The 24,908-nt window shown below is 44.0% G+C and overlaps 1 protein-coding gene across 1 annotated transcript in view; it reads right to left on the reverse strand.

Moving 5' to 3' along the window:
- Positions 1-8,208: 8,208 nt before the first annotated feature.
- The window catches only part of LOC126473366 (zinc finger homeobox protein 3), a 110,127-nt gene continuing 93,427 nt past the window's right edge, over positions 8,209-24,908 (reverse strand). The window contains 2 exon segments of the mRNA XM_050100373.1: positions 8,209-8,347; positions 19,636-23,662. Coding sequence (XP_049956330.1) covers positions 8,334-8,347; positions 19,636-23,662 — 4,041 coding nt within the window. The 3' untranslated portion in view covers positions 8,209-8,333.

Raw genomic sequence — 24,908 nt, forward strand, 5'->3', positions numbered from 1 at the left:
ATATCTCAAACGCTTTTTTTTCCTCTCCCAGTTTTCCACATTCCACGATTCACTTCTGAACACACTCCAAAAATTCCTTTAGAATAAGACCTAATTTTGATGTCCTCTACTTCCAGTGTTAGTATGCTTATTATATCGTCCTTGCTTCGTACATCGTGAGCCATTTGGCTCCCAACGTAGCAGAATTCCTCATTTCCTGCACTACGTGGTGCTCATCTGCCTGTATTGCCATAGATTGAATTTCGACAACGGATATAAATGGGGAAAATTATCGGTGGTATTTTGTTACAACTGAATAGAGATAACTTGCGATCACTGGTATTTAATTTGCAGCAACCCTCTTTGTTTTTCAGCTGGTTGTCCAAAAGGTAACAATTACTGAGGCAGAGGGCAAAGTAAAGTATAGCATAATTTTAGTTGCATGCTTCTCCGTGGAAACACAGCAGAAAATTTTGAATGCTTGGTGCTCCGTCTTTGTAGGTTATCCAAGTTAAAAGTTTCCTTCAACTCTTCTCTGTGGTTTAAGTGGATTAATGACTGTGAAAAATGGGCCAATTGCGTATAAAGTTTTGTACTACTTGACTCTCCCAAGTGAGAACGATAGAGATTTGCAGAAAGCAATGGTTTAGTTGTAGTGAAAAATCTCTGATCACAGTGAATAACCTGAAATGCATTTCTAATACTGTATAATTCCTCTACTTAATAATAGCAGTAACACAATGTGTCTTTCAAATCAAAGCCATACACTCTTGCTAGAAATTAAACGGCAGTGCAGTACCCGGTCTTCCCAAAAACACATGTTCTGTGATGACATAACTGATTAGTTTGTCGCTTACTGTCAGCGTATGTCTTACACTTTTTATGCGAAAACATAATCTGTTGTCTTACAGTTCAGCTGAAGTTTTACTCGCCCATACGCTCACAGCCTCGTGCTGGCCTTTCATGCTGACATCAATTATTGTGCAGCGTATGTGTCAGATTTTTCTGATGCTGCTTCTACAGTTTCAAGCCAGTCCTTGCTTTAGAAAGGACGACATTTCTGTGATGGGTGCTGTAGTCTCTGATCATATCTACATCTTGCATACGGCAAATATTGCACACTGACACAGATTAGCAGATATATTTCGGAAAGCAAGCCTTTCTCCCCTACACAGGAGAGCTTCCGTCAAGTTTGGAAGGTAAGAGATTAGATACCTGCGGAAGTAAAGCTGTGACGATGCGTTTTGAGTCCGGCTTGGGTAGCCTCAGTCGGTAGAGCACTTGCCCACGAAAGTAAAGGTCCTGAGTTCGAGTCCCGGTCCAGCACACAGTTTTAATCTGCCAGGATGTTTAAGGCTTCTCCCCTTCCATGTTTTTGTCAACCTATCGCCCACAATCACATAAACAATACCAAATTACCAAAGGCAATGATTTTCTACAGAAGAAAAACAAAAGATTATTTTTGTCAGTAAAACAAACTGCACTGTCTCTCGAGGCTAGTGTCTTATTTCACTTAACGCCTCTGGGTAAACTGCCACTTCATTACAAAGTATCTTACGTATATTGAGTCGCTATATAACTTTTTGCTAACTACCTTAACAGAAACACGCTAGTTTGTAAGGCCACAGGAAAATTTAAACTCATGTGCTGTGTCCGTACCCGTTTTTCGTGACGGGCTGAGCGGATATGAAAATCCTAGTAAGATGGCAGCTCTCCTTGTGTGGACTTGGAGGGCAGTAACGAAGTTAGCGAGGTGCGTCAGCTTTGCGATGGCCGAATGACCCGAGAACGGGCAGACTGCAGCGATGGGGACAAGCTTTCATTAGTTCCAGCATTAGTAACTTTTTTTTTTCGTTTCCTCCCTCGTGTATCCCGGAGTAAGCAATTCCCTTCCCCCCTAACCCCGCTACTCCCGCCGCGGGCCGCAAGCCCCAAGATTACACAAGGAAACATTTCCATAAAGTTCCCATTTTTTGGAGGGCGAACGGCCATGACTAGCTCGGGAAGGGGAGGGGGGGGGGGGATGATAGGCTTCAGTTAAGGAGGGTAGGATTTTTTTTAGTATTGTTATGTCCGCTGAGGGGGACGCCGGCGATGGCGGGAAGGGATAGAACGGGGCGAGACGGGGGCGAAGACCGGCTGCGAGATGAATCCTAGCAACACCCATGTGTTGTCTTCCATGTTTTATTTCTTATTTCCCGGGCGCCGCCGCTGCAGGGGTGGCGAGATGAGCACAAATAAATTAAAGCTGGCGCCGCGACGCCCCGCCGGGAGGCACCGACGCCCGCGAAGCTGACGCTGTTCAAGTCTCCAGGTGCGCGTCCCGCACGCCCTACACCCAATACAACTTTTCCCATCGTCGCTCTGCTAACTGCAGCATGTCGTACAAGGTCGCTTCCCGTCTATATAAAGGCTGGAGTATGCGCTACGATACCTTAGCCAGAGAAGATGAAAGAAATGTACTAGTTGACAAGGGAGTGCGGCAGGATTAAATCTCACTCCGATGTTATTCAGTCTGTACAGTGAGCGAGCAGTAAAAGAAAACCAGCAGGTATTTGGAAAGAAAATTAAAGTTCATGCAGAATAAATAAAAAATTCGGTCCGTTCCCCATGCTAATGGTGGATAACATCCTTCAGCTCATTAATTTTAACTAAAAAGTTTGTATCAGTCAATGCTCACATAATGTTTATTTGTTGGCTTTACCAGTTTTAATTTTTCAAATGGCACTGAGCACTATGGGACTCAACTGCTGAGGTCATCAGTCCCCTAGAACTTAGAACTACTTAAACCTAACTAACCTAAGGACACCACACACATCCATGCCCGAGGCAGGATTCGAACCTGCGACCGTAGCGGTCGCCCGGTTCCAGACTGTAGCGCCTAGAAACGCTCGTTTTTTTTCCATTACTATCAAAAATGGTTCAAATGGCTCTGAGCACTATGGGACTTAACATCTATGGTCATCAGTCCCCTAGAACTTAGAACTACTTAAACCTAACTAACCTAAGGACATCACACACAACCATGCCCGAGGCAGGATTCGAACCTGCGACCGTAGTGGTCTCGCGGTTCCAGCCTGTAGCGCCCAGAACCGCACGGCCAGAGAGAGTAATGAAAGAAAATGAAGTGAATCAAAGAATACAGACTTTCGTAAATATTCTGCAAAAACGGGTTGCGTTCACAATTCGATCTGAACATAAGTCGTACAAGCACAGTAGTTTCGTAGTAAGAAAACCAGGCAAACAAATCGATTTAATTGGTAATTTCATACAGTTAAAATTCATACAATTGTGACGTAAGACTTATACAAACGTTAATTTTACAACTTTTAAATGCATGAGTAAGCCAGTTGCGTAATAGCCCGGTCAACAAAGATAAAAAAGTCGAGGAAATAATTCTTGTAGACGGAAATTTTTTTTTACCGTAGTACTTCGGACTGCCATGAACAACATACTAAAAATCCTGACTGTTGCAGGTTGAGTGGGAGGGCGGAGGTACGTTTTAGGGTCACTTTTTTTGCGTTTTTCTTGACTAAGTTGGAAGCTGAGGCTTACAGCGAAAACGTATCCCAGTACAAAATTAAATTAAACTTCCTACAAAAAGGTGGTAATCACTTTTTCTCTAGGGCTAATGGTCTGCGCGAAGACAGCGAGAAAATACTTAAGACCTCGCGCAAAGTCCATGCGCTGTAGCTTCGGTGGTTTTTGCAGAGCAATTTGAGGTAGTTTCCCGATTTAGTAGACGACAAGTGCTCTGTATCAAATTGATCGTATCGACTTCACATCACTACGCTACTGTGATGCGTTGTAAACAGTGATCGTTTGGAACCCATATAGCAGGATCGTTGAGGTCATGTTCATTCCTACCATACGTGCGACCACTGAGTGGTATAAATTTTATAGTCAAGAAATGAAGACTTTCATATTTGCTGATGCTATCGCAGTTCTGTCAGGAAAGGTAAATTACTTTGAAAATAACCTGAATGCAATATATGTCCTCGTGAAAACACGTTATGAATACCAACAAAAATAAAGGAAGGGTAATGGAATGTAGTCAAATTAGGTGAGACTAAGAGAACTAGATTAGCAAATCAGACACTAATGTAATAAGTGAGTGATTTTCCTATTTGGGCAGAAAAAATCAATGAGTATAGCTCAAGTACGAGGGATTCAAAGTGGAGACTAGAAATAGCAAGCAACGCGCGTCTTAAAAAAAGGGAAATTTTGTTAACCTCGAATATAAATTTGAATGTTAGGAAGTCTTTCCTGAAGCTATTAGTTTTTAGTGTAGCCTTGCAATGAAGTGAGTCGTGGCCGATTAACAGTTTACACGAAAGCAGAAAAGAATCTTTTGAAACCTGGTGCTACAGAAGAATGCTGAAGATTAGATGGGTTGATGGGATAACTAGCTGAGGAAAAAAGAAACTCGTGGCGCAACTCGGCTAAATACGTACAAAAATATATCAAGAAAACAAATCGCGATTGGTTGCTTTTACTGCCATCATCACCTGCATTTGTGGGGTCACGATACTTACTTGTCTACAAGTAACAGCTTTTTTTCCAAATTACATAGCTTGGACTATCTATCACATCCTATCAAAAAATTTTATTATTTTATGTTGAGAGTTACATTACAACTTAATATAAAATATTTTGTAATGAGGTGGCATTTTGCCCAGAGGCGTTAAGTGAAATAGACAAGAGCATCGAGGCACAATGTACTTTCTTTCACTGTCAAAAATAGTCATGTTTCTTTTGCACACAATCTTTGCCTTTCATGATTTGGGATTGCTGATGAATTTTTATACGGTTGTAAGCGAGAGGTTGACAAAAATAGGAAAGGAGAGAGAACCTTGAAACTTCCAGGCACATGAAAACTGTGTGCCAGACCGAGGCTCGAACTCGCGACCTTTCGTTGGCAAGAACTCTATCAACTGAGGTACCCAAGCACGACTCACGACCCTTTCTCACAGCTTTACTTCCGCTAGTATCTAATCTCCTACCTTCCAGACTTCACAGAAGCTCTCCTGTGAAGAGGACAGAGCCCTGTTTTCTGAGTATATCTGATAATCTGTGTCAGTATGCAGTAGATGTCATATGCCAGATGTAAATGTGGGTAGATGAATGATGAGATACACATCCCATTACAGACTTGTCCTTGCCCATTTGAAAGCAGGAACAAGCATGGAACTGTAAAAGATGCATCAGAGAAATCTGACATGCACTCTGCACAACAAGTTATGTCAACTTGAAAGGCTAGCACCAGCCTGTGAGCCTATCGGCAACTAAAATTGCAGCTGGATTATAAGAATACAGATTATGTTTCAGCATAAAAAAGTGAAAGGCATACGCTGACAGTAGGTCACAAAATGGTCTGTTATGTCTTGAGAGGACACGATTTTTGAGAACTTCGACGCTGCACTGCCGTTTTTTTAAGTTCTAGCAAGAATGGGAAAAACTGAATATGAAAATCATATGGGAATTTTTTTATAGAGCATCCTGTACGTTCTGAATGAAATTATATGGATGTTATCTTCCCTAATGATTTCGATATCAAAGGAATATTGTATTACTATTATTATAAAGTGAAGCAATTATAAAGAATTAGCAACGCATTTCAGTTTTTTCACTGTTATTAGATATTATGCTAGTATACAGGTCCACAATGTGCAACAAAAAGTATTCTTAGTAATTACTAGAAAACAGAGGTATACCCACCAGAATTCTTCCGTTCGCTTCAACATACTCAAATATTATTATTACATAGGAAAACCAGTATGTTATCACTGCTCCCTAAATCAGGGTTCGCGCAAGAAAGGTGCACAAAAATCACTACGCCCACACTAAGTTAAAAATCTAAGTGCTGACCATGAAACAATTCGTATCCTGTCAGGATTCTATGAATTATCAGAGTTTTTAAAAATATACTTATCAATTCCATCATGTTTCCCGAGTTGCTTTTAAATTATTTGATTTAGATATCTTTCGGAATTCGAAACAGAGTAGTACTTCATACACAACTTAGCTTAGAGTCCGTATCTATGGGCCGAATGATTGAGAAGTTCAAAAACCTAACTTTACTATGATGGAACCACTGTATGCAAGGTAAATATTTGAAACTATAGTTATTATTGTCTGTATTCATTTCTTTTGCCTCTGCTGCTTGGGAAAACAATGACACAATTATGCCAGTAAGACGCTGCACAAAGCTTTGTGAAAGCAAAATTTTGTTTTTAGTACACTATCGCAGGAAGAACTCTCTTACGTTAGACAAACAACTGTCTTGAATTTCTTTCTGCTACAACGACTTTTAAAAATAAGCTAAAGTAACATTCTTGATGTAATGGTTCCAACTGAGGCGTGGAATACATTTCCTAGTCTCACATGTGCACTCAGGATAAAATGTTATTATTTGTCTATGCAGCCTAGGGAAACGGTAATTGTAGCTTCAGATTCAGTTATGTGATTATGTAACGCATGTAGAAATACCTTAATAAACGTCTGTAAACTGTGATTTCTTCCTTTGTGCACTTGCCTCACACTGGAATCCGAAGAATTAAAAACAAATATTACCAGCTAGAAGCTCTGTCAATTCCCAACAAGCATAGTGATCGTCGCTTTATAGCTTAATATTCCTGAAATAGTAAACAGGAATTATATATAGCGTAGAAGAATGTAAATAATAGCATGCCAGCGTTTCGCCACTTGAGGAAAGTCGCAAATTTTTATGGTGCCTTAGTTTGTGCAGTTCAAATTCTTCAAGGTTACATCGTTGCAGACACTGAGTACAATAATAATTACAAACATTCTGAGTTCGGTAAAATGGAACGTCTTTCACAATGAAACGGCAAATAGAATGCTCATGGTAATGTACGGAGTCCAAACATAAAGTGCATAGATCTCTCTCCCCCCCTCTTCCCCCCCCCCAATTTTGTGTGTGTGTGTGTGTGTGTGTGTGTGTGTGTGTGTGTGTGTGTGTGTGTGTGTGTGTGTGCAGGAGGAAGAGGAGCTGGGTAGGTGAAGAACAGCTATTTGAAGGATCACGGAAGGTACTGGTAAGTCATACTGCTAGTGGAGTTTAATAACAGCGTGTAAGATCAGTTAATTATCGCCCAATTCCTGCACCTTAGGTCAAATATAGTGCTATGCAGGGTACGGACGATTTTGGAGACAAAAATGTGATATGTGATCTTACATTCTTAATTATGTGTCCCAGTCACAAATAGAGACTGCATGCGAGAGTCGGACTGTGACATCATTTCCAATAACGTTTCCCTAATTAGGCAGCAGCCGCTATTCGATTTGCGGCACAAATGTTGACAGAACTTTTGTTAAGGATTGGATGAGGATAATGTGTTCCAGCAAAATGACTTTCGGCTTGCTCTTAATACAACAACTGGAAGCAAAGGGAGTAAGAGACCCAGCAAACGTAACTACATCGCCTTCAATGCATGATTTCAAATATACACTAATCTTATGTGTGAAAACAATAAAGCGTATTGGGAATGAAGGCATTTAATGATCTACAAAGCAATACAACGCTTCTCATTCTGAAGTCGTTTCAGTGAGTGATTCAAATGAAGTAACACAAAACAATCGCAAAAGAGTGTAATAGAAGGAAGAGGAGATATGAAAAAGCATTTATCAATGTGCAACCAAGGATAAAGGAAAAAAAATCATTTTTATATTACTACAAAAAGCAAATATTTTATTAAATAAATCATAATAAACAATGAGAATAATATATGAACATAAAACATAATACAACTTAATAAATACGAAAGATCTGTATGTAACAACTTAGTTGCTTATGTTTAAGGCTGAAAGCAAATACTCTACTATACACAGATCAAAAAGCAAGACGTATTGACATGAGAAAGAGATTTAAAAAGAAATAATACGACGCAAATAGCTTTTCTTTCAGAACTACTCTTTCTTTTCTTAAATAACATAAGTATGCGAGGTACTCGAGTTTTTTTTCTATTAAATAATACACATTTCTATACAAGGCACTCTGGCGCCAGATACTCTCTAGTTTAACTATATAACAATGAAGGCACTTGTTTCCGTTTATGGTGACTACGCACTTTTTTAGTGTTCATAAATTAAATCATAAATACTTCGTGACTATAACGTAGAGCAAATAAAATACAAAATGTCTAAATTATACAAAAATGAAGCAAAAACAAACTTGCGTAACAAACAGAAAGATAAGTAGCGGCGGTAGACAGGCGAAAAACGCACAGAAGAGTGGGATGCACAACAGGGGAAAATTCGGTGTCTCTGGTACTAACAGTGTCCATTGGCCGGCAGCGCCAGTCTGTTGCGTGGTTTCGAACGAGAGACCGTTGGTGCTATACAGACTCCTCTGAAACGAAATGAGTGGACCAGTTTTATTGCCAATTCCTCTCCATTCACATTAGGGGGCAACATTTAAAAAAAATAATATATAAAAATAATTAACTGTAGTTACTTATTTACATGTTGAGATCATTAAGTAGGTCACACTATTGTACACAAACAGCAAGGACATACATACAGAATATGGTAGGTACAGGATGTGATGTATTCATACAGACTGTGGTGCCAGGGAGGAGAGTAGGGTAACAGGATAGCTTTATCGCTGATATTGTGTGTGTGTGTGTGTGTGTGTGTGTGTGTGTGTGTGTGTGTGTGTGTGTGTGTGTGTGTGTGTGTATGTGTGTGTGCGCACTTCGTTTGCATGCGACGCGGCCCTAATTCAGGTAGGATCCCATATGTAAACAGGGCGGCCGGGCGGTGCGTTTTCGCGCGCGTCACAGCATGCGTCCGCGGACTATCTGCATACGCGTGCTACGGCAGCGCGCCTGCCACGCGTCCAACGTGCGGCGTACACAGTACCTGCGCGTACCGCCTCTCGTTTCCTGCTCTTCAGATGCAGATCCGGAGCACGTGAGCTCTCCTAGATTCTTATGGATATGCTCTGCGTCGGGATGCTGCCTCGCACACAGCATCCGAACCCGTGCGGGATTTGCATGAGAAGTCTGCGCAGGCCGGAGTGTGCCGTCGTGCCCCACCTAGGTAACGAGATCCACCTTTGGCAAGCCGGTACCGGTTTACATACAGCCCAAATACGCCCGGACGGGTTGACGGAACCGAGTAAATGTCGCCGACACTCTAGGGTCACAATCGAACCATTACGTTAAAACAATCGCACGCATGCAGAGGCAGAGAGAGAGAGAGAGAGAGAGAGAGAGAGAGAGAGAGAGAGAGACTGACCTTTTTTTGGGGGGGGGGTGGAGGGCGCGGGGTTTGCAGAGGCACAACTGCGAGAGTGTGGGCAAGCTTGGGGCTGCACAGAGGACAGTCAGTTTGTTGTTCAACTAACTCAGCGACGCAGGGAACTGCATTAATAAATCGCCGTCGTGTTCACAAAGAAACGAAGTTAGCGCATTTCCGGAATGATCAGGGGAATGTAAGATAGGCACGAACTGTAATTTCCCAATGTCTTATTCTTGGCTGAAATGGCGGAGAAAAAGGAACTGACAGTGTCACAGCAGCGCAGGAGACTTCGAACCGACAAATATTTCCCGAATACCCATATGTGGTGGCTACGACCGTAAGACAATAAAGCAACAGCCAGTCGGCGACTGGCGTGCGAGAGTGTGTGTGCATTTAAATAAAACTGTTCTGGCTGCTATGATAAAGAGCGCAATTACTAATTGAAGTTCGAGACCATTTCATCTGGCGTTAAACGCTAATTTTCCGTGATCCTTACTGCATAAAGCTTGACTATTAAATCAACTACGCCACAAGTACCGCAATGCCATTAATTTGTCAAAATAATACGGCTGCACTACAGAAACACCAGCGCAGTGAGACAGCCGACGTGTGTAAGTTATTACTAATGAAACCTAAGGACTACGTGTTTTAAATTTTGCTACAGGGAGGGTGAATAAAGTTTTCTTCTAAAGCTACAGTAGATCAGTAAGTCTGATCAAAACCAACAGTGAAAAAGTAAACAATTGTTATACACTCGTACTTCGTCGAATCACATTTTTTTAAAGAAATTACTCAAAACTCCTGCCTCCAACATCGGTATAAAGTTGATATCGTCGAGGATCTGATTGGCGCACCTTCGGAAATTCCTAGACATGGGGCTACACATACTCGGACACGTTCTGTTACCGTACGAACTACAGCGCCTTAATCGCTGATTGGTTGCCGGTTTATGGCCATTTCTTCGTAACCGTGCATTTCTGATCTATGGTTATATCGAATAATTAGCTCAATTCGACTTCCGCCTACCCTATTGTAACCTTATTACTGGGTTGCTTTTCGATACCCGGCATACTGTTGGGTGTAGGTAATGATACACTGTGCTGGCATTGTTATGGTTTGATTCAATGTTGTCACTGTCTCACACAACGATGTCACACGTCAGACATGTCGACAGCACCAGTTAAGATGCAATAGTAATGCTGGAGCCATATGTAATAGTACGATACTTTATTCCACTGGCAAAGATGTGATCCTATCCCAAAGCTTTGCTTTTGTCAAGTTTCAGGATCTGAATTTAACTACATCAATTATGGATCACACGCAATAGTGGAGAAAATCATCGCAATGCGAGCTCTCTGACGGAAGAACTAGGTCCGCGTCATATTTCGTGAAACATTTTTCTGCTGAGTGGGGACTGTCATAAAGATATTAACTCCATACCGTTTCTTCATCCACCAATAAGATTTACAATCAAAATTCTCTCCCGTTTTCGCGTGCGACACTTAAGCATTGTGACAGTGCGAACAGGTTGATACCGATGTTGATGATGATGATAATGATGTTTGGTCTGTGGTGCGCTCAACTGCGCGGTCATCAGCGCCCATACAAAGTACCACTTTTTACACAGTCCAATTTTTTTCATAGTCCAATCTAGACACTATTACGAATTACGATGAAATGATGAGGACAACACAAACACCCACTCCCGGGCAGAGAAAATCCTCAACCCGGACGGGAATCGAACCCAGGACCCGCTGATCCAGAGGCAGCAACGCTAACCATTTTATTTTTTATTTTTATTTATTTATTTTTTTTGTGGGGGGGTACTGTTCGTTGACATACCATAATAATTATACTTTGAAAACGACGGTCCTATGTGCTATTCCAGCATGTAGCAAGGTGTATTTGCTGCACTTCGAAACAAGGCGGTCATTCACTAGAGTTCAGAAGGCAAGAACTTTAGCTACAACATTACCACGACCTATAAGAACACAGTCCACCAGGTTTGTCACTAGATCGTTACGTCCAGCTCTTCTTACCACATAATTTCGTCCTAACCCTTCTCTCCAACGTGACTAAGTAACGCGGCCTCTGGAATTTTAATGAACTCGTCGTTTACCCTGGCAGTTCCTTGTTGCTGGAGGCTGATTGAAGCGGACCTTCCTTTTTGCTCTTGCGCAGACCCTTATATTTTTCCAGTATTTAAGGAAATAAGCTCATATTCTTGATGATTCGCATTCAATTTCACGGCAATTTTCTAGAGACGTAACGCTTTTCAGGCTACAATATCAAGCGCTAACAGCTTCTGTTCCCCGCACAGAATAGCTGTAAGTCATCTGTATAGAACAGCAATGACTGGCTCTTGGAAACTATGCCGAGGATCTCAGCCACACTTGCTGCAAGAAACGCGCTACCGAAAAGTTGTAATCGGATGCTGGCAGCGGAACGGTGTACGCAATGCCAGTATGGCCTGCGGTTAGCGGCTAACAGTTCCTAGCCGCAGGCAGCCGCGCATGAGCACTGCCCTCCAGACTGGTCGCTTCACGTAGAGCTGTAGCACGACGCAGGGGTGGAACAGAGAACTATCACTCTCCGTGCATGGCTTTTAATGGGGGAGTTAAAAAATATATCAACCAAGCTAGAAAACGTGAAACTACACAGTACTGTCACTGTCGAGGCCTTCCAATAGTAGTGCGTTAGCATATTACGGGTGCAAATTCAGGACAAGGACACACAGATTCAGCAACCCGACGCCAAATCGCATATGCCACAGGAAATTCCCACAAATATAGTACCGTACAGGATGTTGTGGAAAGTGTTTTCATATAATGGCAGCCACTGAGTCGTGTAAACAATGCATATAATATCTGCCTTTGGAAGTGTTTCTACAACAGCAATTTAATTCTTCTAGAATATATTCCTTAAAAAAATGCTTGAAGCTGTCTAAGACACAAAAGTAAGTCTGATATTTCTAGTACTTCATCGAAGATTAAAAGGTGCCTCTAAAATTTAAGGGAAGCCATTAATGAATGTTGCAGACATTATTTAGGCGTTAGGGAAGAATCAATTACAATTGGTTTTACAATCTGGGTCATTCAGACGAATCAAGCTTTTCTTCGAACACTAATGCAACAGTCCCGAAATAAGTAATACAAGGATGTGGTGTACAGGGCTGTTACAACGTTTCGCAAACTACATCTGTTTCTTTGTGTACATATTCGTATGCCTCGAAAAAATAAAAGACGCCCTAACTGTTAAAAGCCCGTTCAGAGGTAAAGAATGTAATGGCGGAAACTCTTGCACGATCTTACACACCCGTCATCAGAGAAAAATTCGAAATTTCGAATTTGGAGATCAAAATCCGTGAGCATCACGTCTCTCACGCCTAAACAGCAATAACCATAGTATCACCGTCGCGAGAGTTTGAAGAGATTTTTTTTCTGCCTGTAATATCATTATCAACTGACAGTAAATGGGTTTTCGTTAGTTATCGACGTTTTATACCATGTTTTGTCGAACTACTTGTCGCGCAATTACGTTCAAGAGCGTTAACACCAAAAATGTGAGCAACCTTGTATGGGGTATGCAGTGGCTATAAACAAGACTTGTATTTAAATATCAGGAAAACTGTTGTACTCAGAATAACACAGCTGAGGCTACGCCGACAGTCCAGATGGCAGAAGGGAACATGTCGAATGCAGTACATCTTTCGGAAATGGTAGTTAACAAAAATTTCAACCACAATAGTAATTTGTGTCCATTCATTCGCTTGGTTTTAAAACTCTTCAAAGAACACCGCGAAATTTACTGGGTATTCGGTAGTAGATGTGATACAGTTGGGGGGTGCCCTGTCAAATCACGATCAATGAATGTTTACCGCGGCGTAGTGGGAAATAGAGAAGTGGAGTAAAGTGGCCCAGTAATCTGACATCTTATGAAATTGTAAGATTTCTGCAGTAACTGGACACAGTAATTATGACCGATGGCCCACACTTCCAGTGATAAAACGTACTTCTTTGGTAATTTTTCACTATTTTATTAGTAAGAATCCAATCTCTTTCTCCTCACACATCTAATGGGATAGGAGAGAATGAGGCTACTGTATGCATCTGACTGTACTGCACAACATTACACAGATCGTGTAAAAAAAATTAAAAAACATGGAAAAGCTTTTTGGTGTTTTCTAACCTACTTGGGTATTAACAACCTGAAATAAAGGATTTGGCCAGTTGTTGATGGAGATGCCTTCCTTCAGTTTCCAGCGTTCGTGGTGAAGTGGTATTTCCAATATAAACCGGGATAATTCTCTTTTGCAAAATCGTCATCCATTCTGGTTACTTTATTTGTATCTGACTACACTCAAAGACGCATTCACGCACAATTTTCTTGCATGCGTATGTCGTCGTACACTTTACCACAGATTTTACAAATTCTGTTTGCATTACAAAGTTTAATTTTAGAAGATATACAAAACAATATCCGAAGCTATGTTCCATACCAGAATTTTATTTTGTCAAAGAAATTTGAAGACACTTTAGGGCTGGGTCTTTGAAGGAGTCTCCCGTGAAACTGTGGGCAACTGTTACAACCTTTGAAAGTGTATTTTCGGAAGCGCAAGTGCATGACTGACGCCGATTCAGTTAAGTATGTAAGCCAAGCTTCTGCCTTTTCAGATCCTGTGATAATTACGTCTGGATCCAGTATTAGCAAAGCAGGAATTAACAGTCATGACAGTTGTCACGTTATGAAGTATAACATACGCTACATAGAACGCTACGGTCACGTGACGCGTTTCTAGTGGTCTTTGCTCAGCTTGTATCTCCACTCTAGACAGAACGCGCATATTTTTTCAGGCTTTCGACATGTCATTTTGAACGGAAACTAATATAGCAACCAGTTCGCGGTCTGTTGGGTTAGGGTCTACGGCGACAGCTGCATACGAAGGCCACTGTCTCTTGCACGTTCGTAGGACTAAAAGACAGAAAACTATATTTTGTTTCAGAGCACGTGGCGCATTCGTGTTGCACCCAACGCGTCGACATTCTCTCTTAGAACAGTCTCGTGCTGAGTCGTCACAAACAAAAGGTCGCGACTTCCGAACGCGAAAAAGGAACTTGGGGAAGTGAAAGAATAACTTTAAAGCGCCGAAAAAAAAAAAAAAGAAGGAACTCGGAGGGAAAGGTTTCGCAACGAAAATCTGAAACGCTGCGGCTGTGTTACAGAAACAAAGGCACAATACGGCGAGAGTTGTGATGCTCCTGCAACGCGGCGTTTACTCTTCATTTTCTAGTTTCGCCTTTCGCCGTCAGCTTTCGTCACCCCTGACGACGGCCACGTTTTAATGGCCGCTGTGAACGGCGGCGACACGGAGCATTAAGGAGAGGGCGCTGCGATTGTGACCGCTGCCGCTGCTGCCGCCGCCGACGTCGTCTTATTTTCAGACGGAGCGCCGCACACAAATTGATTCCTTTAGAGACGAGCGCCCTAATTGTTTCTGCGTTTTAAAGGGAATCCAGCTTTGTCGCCGCCACGGAATGCGGAATAGTTTCCTTCGGGCGCCGACACATTCCGCGCTGTCTGCACGGCATCTTTACGGCGGCTGAATTCGTATCAGTGCAAAAGCGCACTTGTAGCTGACCTTTATCACTGGACTCTTTAAAGCGCTCCACAGGCCGGGCGTTACGTCGCTGAAATTCAAAGTGTCAACCATAATGACGCTTTTGAAGTCGTTATCAGTATCTTACCAGATGGGAACCTGATATATAATAGCTTCAGTTGGGATATGAATCCTTTTCTGACCACTAAAAGGGAATATTTCCTTAGTAAACGGTCTCCGTAAGTTTGCAATTTCTATTAAACAAAGAAATCATTAGATTAAGCATCTTAAGCGTGATGCTTGTAATTACCGATTGTTATTGTGCACTACAAGTCCTGTGTGCAGAAGTACTCCTTTGTTTCAAAAAAAACATTCTCTACTACGATTGTGCTAAAGTAGAACACATGGAGTGCAACTAATATGGTGGTCTACTTTCCCACCACAGCCACCGCCACAAGCAGAAGGTCGTTAATTACAGGAAAGCTGCAGAAGATACTAGATATTTCCCGAGTAGCTCGCTTATTTAAATTTATCCACACAAGGGCTGCAAAAAAATATTTTTAAGCTAACTCGAGATGATCGTTTAAGAAAATATGGTCGAGAAATCATTAGTAGCTGATTCTAAACTCTAGTGTCATATGGTGAACACAGTACGAGAAATATCCCGTTAATCACGATTACGGACACCTTCACAACTACCTATACGGAACATCATCAAATAATCGGTTTTAACTTCCGGATATTGTCGACAACCGACTCCTGATGTCGATGGAATGAATATGGCGAGAAAACTACATAGCAATCTCACGTCCCAGATATACCTCAACACTTTTTATTTGTTCCTACTAAAAGCAGCGGGCACGAAAAACTGAAATAATAGTATATCTGCCGAGAAATCGCCCGAATTACGAGCAAATGACGAAATTCATTTTCTGTAGCATTACAGAAATGAGTTACTGCTTTCGGTAAAGCCAAGGTGCTACATATTTTGAAATGACATATGATTCAGTTTTGTTTTTAATTAAATTTCCATATTCTTTTCAACTTTTGAAGCGTTTAGAGAAGTGCTGTGCACATCAGTATTTTGAAAGGATTTCCCTAAAACAAGCATGTCAAGTATAAATTTTGAGTTTGCAAAACACTTTCCATGTACTGATTTTTAAGCTAGTTATTACTGGGTATTTTGAGAAGTAGATTTGTCTGGCGACAAAGCGATACAACTACCAGAAGTATTTCACACTTTTATCGGCTGTGAAAAATATCAAAAACTTTGGAATCAATAGCTGTACCGGGCTAATCAGAGAATTCAAATTGGAAACCTAGTGTCAAAAAGTAACGTACACTTAAAACTCACGCGAAATAGTATGCCTTCAAGTAAGAGACACAATTACGTGGATTATGTCTGCCTGCAAAACCCCAAACTGTTCCTACGTCGGTCTATGTAAACATCCTCAACTTCAACGACATAAAGCGCTTGCGGCTAAAGAGGTTAATAAATCTCCAGTTAAATATCATAATTATCTACGATACCAGATGGTCTTCCGTTTACTGCAGCTAATACATTAGAGCAGTATTTTCAATGTGGGAGGGCACATACTGTCGCCATCCTCAACGACCGACGCCGAATATTTTATGTAGACTCGTTGCGCCGACCTTCTGATGTCACGAATCACCACTTTTATTAGTCGACGCTAATCTACGCAAATATGTGAGACAGTTCAACTACCAACTAAAGCAGAGGCGAAGCATGGAAAATACCAAACATCCAGACTTTGCTTAAAGGAATTTTGTTAGTTGCTGCAAGCAAATATGATGTTGTCTTGGCGAAGAACTAACGTTTCGTGGCTCTCTGCGTTATCTCCCTGATTGTTTCTTAGTGTAGGATCTCAAGTAACTAAACATTTTACTGTCATACATTTTACTGTCATACAGAGGCATTTATAAAGCGATGTTAACACAAGAAACTTTCCAAAAGTGTTACGAATGTACGTATTATGAAAATGAGAAATAACGTATTATTAAAATTCCGTGGAATCTAGAACAATCTTATCATAAAATTCTTCGTACTCAGATCATTACTACGAGCAGTTTGTCGTTCCTATCCTATCCTATCCCAATGTGTGTCAGTATTCTAGCTGGAAATTGTGCTTCATTAACACGCAATACAAAAACTAAATAATGACCTGTGATGAAACAGTATTTCACAAATGAGTTACTCTTATTGAGTAGTCGTGAAAACTGAACGAAGCCTGGTAACGCCAGGTTAGCTATCATTTCAGTAACTTAATTGCCTTTAAAAGTTTTAATGACTACTACCAGTCAAACATTTATGTTTCTGTTTATTAATTATCTTGCGTGTTTTGTGCCATGTGACTACCTTGAGGTATTATAAGAAAGTGTAGGAACACAGAAATCAGTCGTGCTCTCATTGTTTTTTTTATTATTCTTGTATATCCAAATTTCATCTATAAATAGCCACCTTCAGTGTATCTGGGTGAGTTATAATCCAACATGGTCCCAGCAGTATATATCACCATACGACGTACACCAACTGAGTTGTATGGTGACGCGTACTGCTGTGAGTTTGTTGGGTTACAACTCACTCTAATGCACTGAAGGTGTCTATTTATCGCTGAAATCAGGATATGCAACAATAATAAAAAACCAATGGGGCTGCAACCGATTGCTGTTATGGGGGCAAAGTTGGTTATCTCGAGATATTACAGTATTATGTTCTTACATAGAATACTGCAACAACTAAAATTGAGCAAAATGCCAGAAACTTATATACAAAACATTAAGTCATGTTGTGATTGATAGCACAGACTCCAAAGTATTTATCAATAATAATATCAATCGTTTCTGTCTGTATTTCCATCACGTATAGTCAATAGCTCATTTTAGAAGACAAGAGGGTCAGTCGATGTTTTAATTATCCCCGTAAAAAATAAATTTACCTAATTAATTTTTTGTTTGTTTGTAGGTAAATGTCAGCACTCCTGACACACACTGACATCCCCGCGCCACAGCAGTGGAGCGACATAGCGAGGTAGTGCTGTGTTTAGCACACTGGACTTGCATTCGCGAGGATGGCGATCCAAATCCGCGTCCGGCCATCCACGTTTGGGTTTTCTGTGATCCCCCTGAATCACCCCAGGCAAATTCTGGGATGGTTCCTTTGAAATGGCGAGGCCGATTTCCTTCCCCATCCTTGAAACAGTTCGAACTTGCGCTCCGGCACTAATGCTCTCGATGTCGACGGAACGTTTAACCCCAATCTTCCTTCCTTTTTTCAGAACCGGAGCACAAAACTAGAGGAGCCAAAAAAATCGCGTAGTCCACTGATAAAAGTCGAGGAGACAAGCAACACTGCGAGAAATAACCGCATAAATCATTTTAGAACGCACGACAAACGTATCCGTCAGGACAGTGAGGTGAAATTTGGCGTTCATGGGCTATGGCAGCAGTCTCTGCTAACAGCACAACATCGCCTGCAGCGCCTCTCCTGGGCTCATAACCATATCAGTTGGACCCTAAACGACTGTAAAACCGTGTTCTGGTCAGATGAGTCCCGAATTCAGTTGGTAAGAGGGGATGGTAGGGTTCGAATGTGGCGCAAACCCAACAAAGGCGTAGACCCGGGTAGTCAACAAGGCACTGTGCAAGTTCCATAATGGCGTGGGCTGTCCTTACATGGAACGGACTGGTTACTCTGATCAAATTCTACCGATCATTGACTGGAAATTGTTAAATTCGACTACTTGGAGGCCACTTACAGCCATTCAATGTTCACAAACAATGAAGGAATTTTTATGGATGGCAATGCTCCATGTCAGAACATTCTGGACCATTCGAGCGAACGGTTTGGCCACCCAAATCGCCCGGACATGAAACCCATCGAGCAATTATGGGACATAATCGAGAGGCTAGTTCGAGCACAAAATCGTGCAACGGCAACGATTTCGCAATTATGGACGGCTGTAGAGGCGCATGGCTCAGTATTTCTGCAGAGGACTTCAAAAACAAATCTTTGCCACGTCTAGTTGTTGCACTAAGCCGGGAAAAGGAGGTCCGACACTATGTTGGGTGGTATCCAGTTACTTCTGTCACCTCAGTATATGTAATGTGGGCTGCAGGACAGAAGGCGTAATCTCTCGCTAGGCCCTTATATTTGGTGAGAGACACGATTCTGTAGGCGATGCGATCGACGAGCATACTAGAGACGCTCCCCAACACATCTCAGGAAAGCACTGGATTTTCACTGTGGTTTCTATTCCGCGCCCGATCAGATCTTACTTTCCGAATAGCCCTCTTAGTTGTAAACAAACAAAAAAATTAACTACGTAACTTTAGTTTTTCAAGGTGATAATTAAACTTTATCACTACCTCTCATAAGAGTTATCTGAATAAGGTACGGCTTGCGGACAGCGGAACACGCAATACCCCGACGAAACGAATATTCCATTCCCCCGCTTGTATTTCTCATAAAGGAATAGACACACACCGCTACCACGTTTCAGATGTATTTTGTTTCCGTATGCTGAACTCTTGTTCAACAATAGATTTATGTGATTTAGTATGAATGTTCTTGTAGGATTACTGACTCGAGGCAAGTCAGGGAGAAAATGAAGGAGCCACGAATACAGGTTCAAAGTCCCATTTTCGGAAATTCCAGCCCCGAACAGGACGTGTAAAGTGTAGGTGTGTGGTGTGAGTGTACAAATGTGTAAGACAAGCATCGGAAGGAAGGCGAACCCGCACCTCGTCCCTGCTCGTATGCGTTAATTCAGTCTACTCACCGGTGGCGGAGAAGAGCGCGGGGTGCAGGAAGAGGTTGCCCTGCGGCGGGAAGCCGGGCAGGCCGAGCCCGTACAGCTGGTGGAACAGCGCCATCTCGTCGCCCTCTTTGGCCGCCGCCCCGCCGCCAGACCCGGTGCCGGCGCCGCCTCCGGGCCCTCCGCCCCCGCCTCCGCCCCCGCCGGTGCTGCCAGAAACGGCTCCGCCGCCGCCGCCGGTGGCCGCCTCCGGCTTGAGCGACAGGCCGGCCATCTGCAGCATCTGCAGCTGCGCCAGCTGGTTCATGTTGGCCGCCGCAGCAGCCGCTGCTACGAACTGCTGGCCGGAAGCCACTCCGCCCGCTGAGTCTCCCATCGGCTGCTGGACCGGAGCAGTCGTCGAGGACCCCGCCACGGGCACTGGTGGTACCGTGAACTCGGCGCCGGCGCCGCCGCTGCCGCCGCCGTCACTGGTGTTGCCGGAAGCGTCCGCCTTGCCGCTCTCGATGTACGCCTTCACATTGTCGATGTGCTTCTTCGTGAAGATGTGGTCCTGCACGGAGTACTTGTGCGAATACTTGAACTGACACAGGCGACACTCTTCCGGCGGCCGCTCCGGAGTTGTCGTGGGCGCCGGAGGGTTGCCGTCGCCGACGAGAGCCTTCTGCAGCGCCAGTTTGTTCTTCTTCTCCTTCGCCCGCGCGTTCTGGAACCACACCTGCACCACTCTCTTTGGTAGGCCGATCTCCCGGCCGAGCATTTCGCATTCGGCCATCGTCGGCGTCTTGTAGTCGCTGAAGAGGGACTTCATCGCCTTCACCTGGAGGCTGCTCATCTGAGTCCGGAAGCGCTTGCCCCCACTCCCCGGCCCGCTGCCCGTGCTGCCGCCGCCGGTGCCGCTACCCACAGGGGTGCTACAAGCGTTCATATGCCTCTGGTGACCGCTCTGCGTGCTGGACGCCGGAGAAGTTGGACTGCTCTCGTAACCGTCCATGTTCTCTGTCGTCTCCGACATGGAATCGTCCTCGAAGCATATGCTGCGCTCGCTGAGATCCGTCAGAGGACCGGCCTCCGTCAGCGAAGTGTTGTGGTCCATAGAGATCTTCATCGGCCTGCTGAGATCGACCGGTTTGCTCAGGTCTAGTGGACACTCGCCACCACCCTCGCCGCCGGACGTCACTGGCTCTTGTTTGATTTTCATACTCAGATCTGTCGGAATGCCGCCTTCTTTAACGCCACTAATGGAGCCGTTTTGCTGCGCCGTATGGTGAGCCTGCAGCTCACTGAGGTACCGCTTCATAGACTCTTCGTAGTACTTCTTCAGAGAGTTCTCCATATCCGTGTGGAATGGTGGAAAAAGTGGCGGCATGAGATTCTGCGTCGGCGTAGCCGTGCCGTACGATGAGCCCATTTTGCTGGCGTCTCCCATTTGCGACGATGTGAATGACGGCGTCGACTCCATGCTCAGTTCTTCGTCTGGAAGTGCATCGATATTAATCTCCCCTCTGGTGCACTGGTCAGCGTGCTTCGTGACGAGATGCGACTCGAGCGCGGACTTCACCTTGAAGAGGGCTGGACAGAACGGGCAGCGCTTGTTGATGACCTGAGCGTGAGCTCGGAACTGTCCCTTCCGCTCTCGGGCGCGTGTATTTTGAAACCACACTTGAACGACGCGCTTTTTCAGTCCTACTTCGCGTGCAATGTTTTCCAGCATCTTTCTGGAAGGGTTACTTTCCAGCTGATACTTCTGGTACAGATAATCGAGCTGCTCCGGTAAAATCGTTGTCCGAAGTCTCTTGTCTTTTGGTTGCTCTTGGTCACGTTCGGAATTCTCTTCATATTCATCAAATTTCCTTTTGTTTGCCGTCAGCATGGACGCCAAGGGATGGGCGTGCGGGGACGCCGAATTGACCGACAAATCGGCGACTCCCAGTCCAGCAACAATTTGCGGTTGTGGTTGTTGCTGCTGCTGTTGCTGCTGTTGTTGTTGTTGTTGTTGTTGTTGCTGCTGCTGTTGTAGCTGAGCATGTTGTTGCAATATTCCAAAAGGGCTATCGGGTGGATAACTTGGAAACAAGTTGGGATTCATGATATGAACCAGCTGATGTTCCCGCCACAAGTCAAATCGAGGAAACACTAAATTGCACTTGTCGCACTGGAAGGTACCTTCTTTGCTTGTATTATCGCCACTGGTTGATGTGGCAGGGGTAGGGATAGGAGAGGGAGGAAATAAGACAGAGGCTGGTGTCGGCGTGATAGTCCTCGATGGTGTTTGGGGATTGGTGGGTAATGGGGCTGGTATTGCAGGCAACAGGGACTGAATCTGAGGTTGTAACGGTGGCTGTTGTACTGGTTGCTGCTGCTGTTGCTGTTGCGGGGATTGTTGTTGCTGCTGTTGTTGTTGTTGCTGCTGCTGTTGATGGTGAAGCTGCACCTGTTGTTGCTGTATCTGTGGTATCACAGGTGGCTGCTGGTGTTGAGTCGTATCAGCTATGGTGCTAGAATTGGAATCTTCTGACGACAGTACGGCAGCAATTTGAGCAGCAGCCGCCTGGGCCTGAGCAGATCTCTTAGCGTCTTCCTCTTTAAAGCAGTGCGTCTTCTGATGGCGTATCAGTTCATAGTAGCGCTGGAAAACGAGCAGACATTTCTTACACTGGTAGTTGAGGCCAGGAGTTCTTTGGAATCTGTTGGCACCGCCATCCTCGACACCTGGTGGCGCTTCCACTGGTGGCTGGTTCTCGTAAACTTTTCTGGCCTTCTGTCGGGCGTTCTGGAACCAAACTACAATTACTCTCGGGCTGAGATTCAACAGTTTGGATAAATATTCCAGATCATCATCTTTAGGATAGGCATTGTTCTCAAAGAACTCTTGCAGTACTTTTATCTGGTAGTCGGTGAAGCGCGTCCGGTTGGCCCTCTTTCCGGACGAGCCCCCGGTCGGGGTGTTGCCGTTGCCGCCGGCACCCCCCGCGGAAACGTGCCCGAAGCCGTCCGAAGAGTTGCTCGTGTACGATCGGCACGGACTCGCGCTTCTGGACACCGGCGCCAGGGGCAGAATGCTCGGCGACGTGGGGAGCTGGCTCGGTGACGCGAAGTTCGGCGGAGTCAGCTTCGGCGGCAGCATGTTGCTCACGGTCGTGCTGGTGTTTCCGCTCATAGTGTTGCTGCAAGGGACGCTGGAGACCGCTCCCATCCCACTGTGGCTCGTTATGATGGAGTCGGAGCCGAGCTGCGACGCGATGATGGACGTGAGCGTCAGGTTTCCTGGGGAGTTACTACGCAAACTCGTCTGGGGCGGAGGGCACGGTTCGCTGGTCGTAGTTGCCACCGACGTCTGAGGGAGGGCTCCACCAGGTAAAGATGTCGCTGGAGGGAGCAGAACTTGCGGCTTCTCCTCAATAGGCTCGACAGGGCGTTCGTCTTTCACAGCATGTTGGTCTTGCGACATGTCGCCGAACACGCTGCTGTAGGAGGCGTCTGTCTGGGGAGGTGTCTCTCTAGGTTCCGTTTTAATGACGTCAGTTGGTAACGTCACCGGCGTCTGAGGGGCTGGTGGTTGTTGGAGGCTGTGGGTTTGGATCTGATTCTGCTGCTGCTGCTGTTGTTGTTGCTGCTGCTGTTGTTGTTGTTGTTGTTGTTGTTGTTCTGGAGGTGGTTGTGCCTGCTGCTGGGGCGTGGCTTGTTTACGTCTGTTGGGCGTAGGCGACGGGGAAGGTGCCGCCTTGGGAGTAGTGTCCTCCGAAGACGGAGGGGGATTCAGTGGCGTCACCTTCGCCTCCCCCGTCTTCTCGTACTCCTCCAGGTTGAGAGTGGTCGAGGGAGGATTGTTGAAGTTGTACGGCGAGTCTTTGTTGCGCTGTCGCTCCTTGAACAGCGTGTTGCGGAACCAGTGCTTGATGACTTTGGGCGGCAGCCCGCTCTGGCCTGCCATCTCGTGGATCTGCTCCTCGGACGGCGAGTTGTTGATGTCGAAGTGCGCGCGGAGGATCTTGAGCTGGTCGTCCGTAATGCGGGTACGCGCTCGTTTCTGCTGCGCCGCCGCCGTCACCTGCACAACGACAGACTTTATTCAAACCACTGGGCCACACATCTCTATTTATAACGTTGCTTATGTCACTTGCAGTATATAAATTATTACCTGTTATAGCTAATGGAATTCTGTTCAAATGTGTGTGAAATCTTATGGGGCTTTACTGCTAAGGTCATCAGTCCCTAAGCTTACACACTACTTAACCTAAATTATCCTAAGGACAAACACACACACCGATGCCCGAGGGAGGACTCGAACTCCCGCCAGGACCAGCCGCACAGTCCATGACTGCAGCGTCTAATCCCGCGCGGCTGGAATTCTGTTTCATGTCACACGTACCCTCATGAAATTTTAAACAAGTGGTAATTTTGCTTGAAGGAAATGTTTGGACGTATAATACGGTGAGACAGGCGTGTTAGAAAGTAGCAATGTTAGGTCTCTATGAGGAGTTGCTTGTGAACAAGTAGCATATTCATCCCATACTTTCACAATGCTTTACTTTTTATCTTCATCGCATTGGACATTGCTGTTTTATGCAAACATCGAATGGCTTTAGGTTAAGTAGTAGAATACATTGTATTTATTCATTTATGATACTTTAAGTCCTACAATTTGTTCCCCCAACGGCTTTTCAAGACAAAGACACGTTTAGTTTTTGGTACTACCATCTGTATCAGGCTTCTTTCAGTATCCACAGAATTATGTTATGCCTCACATTATATGCTCTGGAATATACCAAACCATTCTTGATTATGCTTAAAAGAAATAATGATTAGGTAATTTTTTTATTTCTTATAAATTCTTCATGTCATAAAATGTGAGGAATGAAATAATTCTATGAATATTGACAGAGGCCTGACTCATTTTGAGTGATATTAGACGCATGATGTCCCGTATAATGATACCGAAGTTAAATGTGTCTTCAACATTCATTGCATGAACAAACTGTTGGAGTAGTTAAAATATTATAGGTAAATAAATATAATTTGTACTACTACTTATCTAATGTCATACAGTCTTCGCACAAGACAACCAAAGTCGTAAGTGTTACGGATGAAGAGTAATGCACTCAAAGTATGGGATGAAAATACTACCAGTTCACGAGCAGGTCCCCTTAGACAAAGGCTTTAGCTGTCTCACAAGCCTGTGTCCCTTTTATTTTGACAGAGTACGTATGTTTAACAAGAATATACTGTCACGCGTTATATAAGATGTGCAATAGCAGATAAGGTTTCGAAATAATAAAGATCTGTGCTCTGAAAAG

This window comes from Schistocerca serialis, chromosome 4 (assembly GCF_023864345.2).
Source record: "Schistocerca serialis cubense isolate TAMUIC-IGC-003099 chromosome 4, iqSchSeri2.2, whole genome shotgun sequence".
Taxonomy (NCBI): domain Eukaryota; kingdom Metazoa; phylum Arthropoda; class Insecta; order Orthoptera; family Acrididae; genus Schistocerca; species Schistocerca serialis.